The sequence below is a fragment of the Erythranthe guttata genome, chromosome 1 (genome assembly GCF_056151865.1).
Source record: "Erythranthe guttata isolate IM_541 chromosome 1, IM_541, whole genome shotgun sequence".
In the NCBI taxonomy this organism is placed as follows: domain Eukaryota; kingdom Viridiplantae; phylum Streptophyta; class Magnoliopsida; order Lamiales; family Phrymaceae; genus Erythranthe; species Erythranthe guttata.
The window spans coordinates 7,174,318-7,183,457 of NC_142533.1; the positions used below are offsets into that span (position 1 = coordinate 7,174,318).

Genomic DNA, 9,140 nt, shown 5'->3' on the forward strand with positions numbered 1-9,140 from the left:
TCACCACTAAAACATGGAACAAACCTATTTTTAACACTATTCCACCAACTTTACAAGCCTCAAAACTAAATTTATCTAAAAGTGAACATTTTTTTTTTGTTTAATGAAGGAACCGGTCCCGCATCCAACTATATATGTGTACTAGGCAAATCTACGCTCTCGTATAACAGCTTGCAAACTATACGAGAGATGTAAATCATATTATGCTAACTATGTGTGACAAACTCGACCTAACGACCGTTCGCAATAAGATTTGAATCTGGATTAATTGACACATGGTCAATTGCTTAAACCGCTAGGTCATCCATCGCAGAACTAGAAGTGAACATTCAAATCTGAATTAATTGACACATGAATTAATTGACACATGCTCAATTGCTCAAACCGCTAGGTCATTCATCGCATAACTATAAGTGAACATTTCGTATATAGACTGCAAGAGCTTATCTAAAAGTCAAAATGAGTAATTGTGAGTTAAGTAATACTTATAATAATAAAAAAATTAATTATGATAATCTATTTGGATTGGAAGGATTTTGTTAACAATGAATCTACAAAATCAAATTCAACCTGAAAAATAATTTAAACAAATAATTGATTTTAGCTTATATCTTCCGACAGATCCTTCACTCAAACCCAAATCATTAGTAATTCATAAATTAACCAATTTATTTTTCCTTTATTGACTTCTCCCCTACCAACACTCCCACTCTGAATCACTCTTTTTTCTCTCTCTAATTTTTCACACAGTACGAAGAACAACCCTAGGGTTTTCCAGATTAAACCTTTACGTCCGTGTGTTTGTGTGTGTAATTGATTGCAATCGGTCGCCATTTCACCTTCCAGTGCGTGTTTTCTAGGTGGAGAAAACAAAAAAAAATTGATGTGCGTAATACTATGAGAAAGGGGGGAGCGAAATGGGCGTGGCTAGCAAGGCCTGGAGATGCAGCGGAGGAGTGCTGGTGAATAACATCTCTGCTGAAATTCTCCACCACCAGAAGCAGAAGCAGCAGCCGTCGCCGCGGCAGGACCGGCGGCATTGTTGGAGTTATTTGCCCTGGAGGCGGCGGACGGCGGTTCCGTGGACGGCGGTGTGCGGGCTGCTGCTCTTTGTTGTTGGTCTTATTTCTCTCTTCACGGGACACGTGGCCTCAGATCTCGAGTGGTACTCGCAGCGCCTCGTCAAGCGGACTTGGTACTACAAGAAGGTACGTACGATTGGCGAAGCTTTCACGCTCTGATTGTGTGTGAAATTGTCATTTCTTCCCTTAATTTGCAGGTCTAATTGGCAAATTTTGTGCACTGCAGTTTTTTTTTCGATTGGAAGTGAAATGTGCAGTGTGTGTAATTTCTACTTTTGTTCTTCATGTGAACTTTAATTATAGAATTTCTATTTAAGCTGTTGGAATTTGGCTTTATTCAATCGGCAAAAATCGAGTCTTGAGGGTTCTTATGAGATTTTTAATTTTTTTAGTTGTCCCTGATTGCTCTCTTCCTTTTCATCTTCAGTCATTTCTTTTCTTTCCTCGGCTGTGGTCACCTTTTTCGTTTCCAGCTTTCTGGCTGATTTTTTTTGTTATTATTGTAGTTGGATGTTAGGACTGCTGGAGCAAAAGTTCCTAGTAATGATAGAATGATGAAAATTGAAATTCATTTTTTTGGGAGAAAGTGTATTCTCTAAGATCTTGAAAAACTACGGTCTTCTACTTGTTATTTATGCATTTCATGTTACTTCTCTTCAATTTCATATTTTTCCGCCTCTCCCCTACTTATATTCTTATCCTTGATGATTGAAATACTTTCCAAAATATTCGTTTTCATGTTTCTCTGTCATTGATGGTAGATACAGCCATTGTAATCCCATCATTCGCCTTCAGTGATGCTACTTCTCAGACTTCTCTTGTAAACGTTCCACTATAAACTGATCTATCTCTCTCTAGTTCCTTGTTGATCAATTCATTTTTTTAAAGTAATGTGACTGCCGGGCTCCTGCATCCTACTTATTGCTGCTAATATGATCCTCGTCACTGATGAATACTTGTTACTCTTTGGGGATATAACTTTTTTCCCAATACTATTCTTCTTGATAGATGTATTTCCATGTGCCTTTTACGGTGAAAATATGAAATCATACTCATTAGCGAAAACAATGTGAAAGAGGTACCAAGAATCAATCTTTTACCCATGGCATGACTTTTTATACATTTCGACTAAAAAGAAACCCCACAGGATAAATATCCTTATTCATGATGCAAAACTAGGTTAGCGGGATATATATACCTTTTCCAACTTCAACTTTATAGTTCTTCATTTTATGTATTGCAGGGTGTGATTGTCAGAATGATGTTTTCTAATTCTGTTTCAGAAAAGCTAGCATGCAAAAGGGGTTTAGTTATTAAGTATTTTTAGGAAAGAGGGCATGTTTTAGTAGTTCCAAAGATGAAGTCCAATACTTAACAGAGAAAACCTTGCATCTTATTAGAGGGCATTTACTGACATCTTCCTCCTTGCATGGTGTTTGATTTCCTAAAATGTTGCGTGCTACTTAAAGTCGATTGTTGATTGTTACCACTTATATTTACATAGCTATTCTATTGCTTTTTCCACGCATTAACTCATGATAGAAAGGGGAGAGCTGTTCTTTGCTAACTTAAAATGATATCATTTTTTTGTCTATGGTCATGGCCGTTATTCCACATTATTTGTTATTTTTCGCCTCTCGTTCCAGTAGGGAAATGGTGCTAACTATGCATGTGAGGCCTGTGGAATAGATCCATCTTGTCTGTTTGCATATATCACTCTTGTTCTAGTTCCCTTACAAGAATTTAATTTTGCCGTCTTGTCAAATATGTAACAAATGCGGTTAACCTGATGGATATCTTGATGTTCATGCAATGTAGGATAGAGGTTATCGTGCACCAATTGATATATGGAAATCAAAGTTTTCAAACTTGTATTATGGTTGCAGCGATCGAGGCCCTCATTTTGCACGTAAGTTTGCCATCTCTGTCATTATTATGAAACATTCTTCTCGTATGAACACTATTACTTTGTGGGTTAAACTCTCTGTTAGCATGGAGTTCTAATGCTTACATACTATTCTGTATCAGTTGTAACAGTTGAATTGGAATTGCAAAACTATTACCTCGGTTATGGTGTGCTATAACAAACACTGAGTGCATTTAATATGCATAAGAAAAGTTTCTTAGATATTATATCTCATGGGCCCTGGTATCATATGGAAAGTGGTAAAATAGTTACTCAAATATTATATCTCCCGTCATGTGATCTCTGTTGTTTTAACGAGTAATTAGCATTAGCACCCTCTAGACAAGGATGTTTGGCATTTTGAACCCTAAAATGTAGAAGTGAGCATTTCGCACCGTAAAACCACGACTTCTTAGCATTTTGTACACACTGGAAATTAAAATGGCTGCAAAATGGGAGATCTTTTTCTCTCTCTCCAGTGGGTTCGTCTACCATTTTTGCATCTAAAAGTCCATTTTTCCCTTATAATGCACCCACAGCGGCAGGTAGTGATGGGTATCTCAGTTAGGCGGTTGGTTCTTGTTATTTGTGTGCGTCTTTGTGGAGGACCTGTTCTTCTATCCCAAGCTTGAATGCAGGGTTTAGGGGATCCTAATAGATTGGTGATGATTGAGGAAAATTAGAAAAAAAAAGGAGATTATGATGTTGAAAAATGTTTACAATGATGGTTGAAATGAATGCTCTAATGAGCAATGAAGGGAGCACCCGAAGAGACGAGATACTACCCTTATTTAGTGCCCAAATCTATTATCTGGTGGAAATTTCCACCTGAAGTTAAGGATGGTGCAATGCTAAAAAATTAAGGATGTGGAGTACCAATTTTTACTTTATATGGTGCAAAAAGTACCAAACAGCGTAATGTCAATTTCTATTATATGGTGTGTAATTCAAAGGAAACAACTATAAATTGGATTGGAAAGCATGGCTACGATTAAATCAATATACTTTTCTTTTTTTACTTTAACATTTATAGCTGTAGTAGTGAAACTTCATGATCTAACACCAGTAATTATTGATCTATAGCTGCTGTACGTGAACGATTTTCAAATGGATACTTACTTATTGCGACTAGTGGGGGGCTCAACCAACAAAGAACAGGGGTAAGTTTTTTTCTAGCCTCAACTCTGTGTTTATTTTGTAAGGTCATCAGATTCAGCAACATTTACTTTGCAGCTTCCTTTTTTTTAACATCTCCAGTTACCTGAGTTTCTTTCTCCTAGTTTTTACTTTCAGTTCTATGATAAACAATTTAATAATTGTTTCATTTGTGATCTTCAGATAACTGACGCTATAGTTGTTGCAAGGATCCTAAACGCTACTTTGGTTGTGCCAGAATTGGATCATCAGTCATTCTGGAAGGATGAAAGGTCAGTTGAGATTTCAACAAATTAATTAATAAAAATAAACTTCAATATCTAGTCATGGTGACATGTTACCTCAACGGTTAAGGAAATACCATTCTTAAAATTTTAGGCTCCATTTGGATGGAAGGATTTGATTTGGGGAAGGGATTTGGAGTCATTTGAAATCCATATAAATGGCTTAATTTGTAACTAAAGAGGAGGCCTGTGGAAATTTAAATCCATCATCAAACCTCTCTATCCAAACAAGTGCAACGGATTTGTAAATTTTAATCATGGATTTGAAATCTTTCTCCAAATTGAGCCTTATGGTTAACAAAAATTCAGTTTATATATTGACTATTTACAGTATGGAATTATTTGTCACATCAAAGTACAGTATATGCTTCATTAATGGATTGTGTTTTATTTTGACTTAATGCTCTTCTCAGCCAGATATTTCTTTGCTATGCAGTGATTTCATCAACATTTTCGATGTTGAATGGTTCATCGCTTACCTTGCAAAAGACGTCCCAATTGTTAAAAGAGTGCCGGAGAAGGTGATGAGGTCAATGGATAAACCACCATACACCATGCGCGTTCCACGAAAATCAGAACCTGACTATTATCTGGAGCAAGTTTTGCCTATTCTACTGAGGAGACGTGTAAGAAGAAAAACTAATGTGCCAATTAATAACCTAATATATATGAATGCATTATTATCGTTATTTCTAATTTCCTTGTGGTAATCTTTAACTTGATTGTTATGTGCATGAAATAAAACATCTTTCAGATCTTTGGGTGAATAAAATCCAATGCAAGTGTTTGCTTGCTGAAAATTTCAGCCAAGAAGGGTGCTTTATTTCTTTGCCTGCAGCCCGTCCTAGGATAACAGAGAGTGAATATTGGCCTTTGGTCTTTCTTCCTCCTTTAGTTTCCTTTTTGCATCTATCGAATTTTGGTCATTGCATTGTTTTCCCCTTAAGACACCTTATTTTACGAACATGGTATGCCAACCGACATTTATTTGATTCTCATGCATCATTCTTGTATTAACATTCCAGAGCTTAGTTGAACTTCTAGTCTGTCACCTTCAGTGGAACATAACTCTGCAAAATCTAGAAATTTATGTGCAGAGCAGGTTAAATAATGTTTATGATGAAATCTGAATCTTATTATCTGACATTAAAGCATGTATGCTCTGAATTCACTGTTGTATCATAACTTCGAGTTATCGCTGATGTGCTTGGCTTGTATCTGCATATGCTCTTGAACCAGATGCAGCTACTTACTGCATTTACGTGTCCTCTGTATTCCTGATTTGATATATAATTGGTAATTTTGTTCGATATCCTCCCTGAAACAAGTGTAAACAATGTTTTATTGGTTGGTTTTGTGAATTCACATAGTGATTTTCCCCCTAAGGTAAAAGCCTTCACCTGGAAAACAGTTCTATGTCTTACACTACGATTATTCTGAAGGCAAGAAAACCTGGAAAGATCTTATTAGCTCAGATGCATGTTTGATGTAACTGTTGAATATTGCTGTTACTTGATTGTGAGCTTTTTAGCATGCTTTAAATAATTACGATGATTAGAAGTAGCCATGCGGCTGTGGAAGATTCCATGCAATTCTGATGGGGAATTCTAACGAAGCAAACTTAAGGAAATTTATGGTTCCTCTTTTCTTTTCCGACATCTCGAAATAGATTTCTATTCCATAATGGAAACTCCTGTTCTCCAAAAACTACCGTTTCATTTAAACAAGTCTTGTGACACCACTAACTCAGTAAAAAAATGTTAAAAGATATGGCAAACTTTAACTTTTGCCATATCTCGTTCAAAACTCATGCTTAGTCAAATGGGAGCTACAATATTGAGATGGCACATTTGAATGCGATCTAGTATACTCTGTTATCTCCACGTTAGAATTTCTAACTGAAGTTCTCTTTTTTACTTTGAAATGACCTCTTGAGAGTAATTTTTGTGACCGGAGTGCAAGCAATTGGGAAGCAGCCTTGATTGACTAATAACCTATAAATTGCAGGTTGTTCAGCTGACAAAGTTTGACTACAGGCTTGCTAATGACCTTGATGATGACCTACAAAAATTGCGTTGCCGGGTTAATTATCATGGTCTAAGATTTACTAAATCTATACGGAGTCTGGGTCTGAGGCTAGTCACACGCATGCGGAAAATGGCAAAACGTTTTATTGCCGTTCATTTGAGGTTTGATATAACGTTGTCATTAGCATTCTAATTCTTCATGAATTTAACCTGCATTGAAAGAGACATTGTGAAATTTGTTATTAATATAACTTGATGATAAGCTGTTAAATGATCAAGAATACCGTTTCTATTTATGACGTCCCAGTCGAAATCCTATTGCCTCTATCTCGACAGAGTAAGGTGATTCTGTCACTGTTCCTATGAATTTGATTTTCGTCAAACATGGACTCTCGTCACATAAAGAGAAAGCATCGAAAATTTTAAGTATTATCCTAACTCAAGGTGTCTTAAAAGCATATATCATATAAAAGATTGATTTAATCGTCTTCCTACTATAATTTATCTATCTGTGATACTCTTACCACCTCAGTTTGTTAGTTGATATACTACGACAGGATGCTACTTTGTCACAGATGGCAGAGTTGAATTAGCTGGGTTTTTTGAAGTAAAAAAGAGCTCTATTGTTCTAATCCGTTGTACATCTCTACAATTTAGTACTCTGCTCGACCATCACTAGCTCCACATTTGCCTATTTAGTTATTTTTTTATCTTTTACTGGTTTGGAAGCAGGATTTTAAATTGTGATGTATTTCGAATTTGCTGTGTGTATTTATGTGCAGACTATGCTATCTTCTTTGAAATATATGTTACCTTCTTTGAAATATATGCTATCTTCCTTTAATCTTTAGTTTTATATCTGTTATCTGGAAATTGTAAATTGTAGGTTTGAACCTGACATGCTCGCATTTTCTGGGTGTTACTATGGTGGGGGTGATAAAGAAAGACATGAGCTCGGTGAGATTAGAAAGCGGTGGGACACATTACCTGTAAGATCCTGATTCATGCAAATATTTTGATTCTTGTATTACTGTTAAGTAGGTGTGAAAATTGGAACAAAAATTCCGAATTCCGCCGATTCCGATCCCAAATTTTCCAATTTTGGAACAAAGAATTTCATTTCGAATCCCGAAAAGTTTATATTCCGATTTTTCCGATTTTTTTTTATTTTTTTTATTTCAACTTCAAGACAAGTTTTTTCCTTCCAATTTCCGAAATTCTGATTTCCGGTGTTTACGATTTAAGTTGGCACGGAATTGGAATTAGATTTCGCCTTCAAATTATTTTTTGAAATTTTACAAAAGGGCTAATTCCGATCCGATCCGTCCGATTTCCACCCCCACTGTTAAGCAATAAATAAAGTGCAGTTCTCCTGAATCTCAATCGACTGCCTGGTTTAATTTTTTATCGAGATATTGTACTATGAAGCTAAAAACGGTCACAATATTCTTTTTGATGGGCTATCATTTGAAATAAAACGTTTTGTGCTCTGTTTGGTGCTCAGGAATTAAGCCCGGATGAAGAGCGAACAAGAGGGAAGTGTCCTTTGACCCCTCATGAAGTTGGTTTGTTGCTTAGGGCTCTCGATTTTGACAACAGTACTTATCTTTATGTTGCATCTGGAGAAGTATACGGTGGAGAAGAAACTTTGAGGCCCCTCAAAGAGCTTTTCCCAAACTTCTACACAAAGGAAATGCTTGCAAGTCAAGAGTTGGAATCTCTTCTTCCCTTTTCTTCTCGTTTGGCCGCAATCGATTATATTGTCTGCGATGAAAGTGATGTCTTTGTCACTAATAACAACGGGAATATGGCAAAAATCCTAGCTGGTCGAAGGTACTTATCGAAGAAAACAGTCTCGTTTCAAGTTTATATTCAAAGCTTAATAATCAAATCTCCAACTGCTACTCATTAATTTTCTTTCGTGTTGAAGGAGGTATATGGGTCACAAGAGGACAATAAGACCGAACGCGAAAAGGCTTAGCGCCCTGTTTGCCAGACGAGACAAAATGGAGTGGAGTACATTTTCAAGAAAGGTGAAATCGTGCCAAAGAGGATTCATGGGAGAACCTGAAGAGATGAGACCTGGAAGAGGGGACTTTAATGAATTTCCATCTGCGTGCATCTGCCAAAAACCACCCGAGTATTTCCCTCTAAACAAAAACCAGCCACATCAACATTTCGATAGGTTCCGAAATGTTTCTGCGGACGATGAATACGTTGGCAACGAACATCTTAGAAGTTAGAACGAGGTTCGTATAAGAAATAAAGACTATTTATATTATATATATAGAGGAGATTTGTCATTGAGATGTTTTGTCCCTCAACTAGGTGAAATTCCACGTCAATTTCACTAATTTAATACGTGCAATCGGGCAATCTCTGTTCGCATTACTGGATGGGATTCATGTATAGCTCACTTGTAGCATCTGTGACCTTTAATTGTCTATATATATGTAAAATTATGCTTGTTTTGTTTTGTTTTGATTTTTTCCCCCACCAATTTTTGTTTCATATAAAGTAGAACCTCAATAACATAAAACTTGATAATATCACTTAATAATATTTTTATGTATCCCGACTTAGAGACAGCGTGCTAAATTTGTACGATAACAAGTATTTGAAAATTCTTATAGACCCCACCAGGTATGTAAATTAGTAATGCATAGGATTAATGTCATGGTCTAAA

At 36.3% G+C, this 9,140-nt stretch overlaps 1 protein-coding gene across 1 annotated transcript; it reads left to right on the forward strand.

Annotated features, from left to right (window-relative positions):
* Positions 1-549: 549 nt before the first annotated feature.
* Positions 550-8,931, forward strand: LOC105948656 (O-fucosyltransferase family protein). Its single transcript, XM_012971883.2, has 9 exons — positions 550-1,208; positions 2,901-2,991; positions 4,072-4,148; positions 4,327-4,415; positions 4,864-5,053; positions 6,435-6,616; positions 7,341-7,443; positions 7,959-8,287; positions 8,385-8,931. The coding sequence occupies exons 1-9, from the start codon at positions 918-920 to the stop codon at positions 8,695-8,697; spliced, it is 1,665 nt and encodes a 554-aa protein (XP_012827337.2). The 5' UTR covers positions 550-917; the 3' UTR covers positions 8,698-8,931.
* Positions 8,932-9,140: the final 209 nt, after the last annotated feature.

Coding starts and splice junctions, on each gene's coding strand:
- LOC105948656 (XM_012971883.2), top strand. CDS start 918: ATGGGCGTGGCTAGCAAGGCCTGGAGATGCAGCGGAGGAGTGCTGGTG. Junction 4,149..4,326: donor TCAACCAACAAAGAACAGGG/GTAAGTTTTTTT, acceptor TGTGATCTTCAG/ATAACTGACGCTATAGTTGT. Junction 8,288..8,384: donor AAAATCCTAGCTGGTCGAAG/GTACTTATCGAA, acceptor TTCGTGTTGAAG/GAGGTATATGGGTCACAAGA.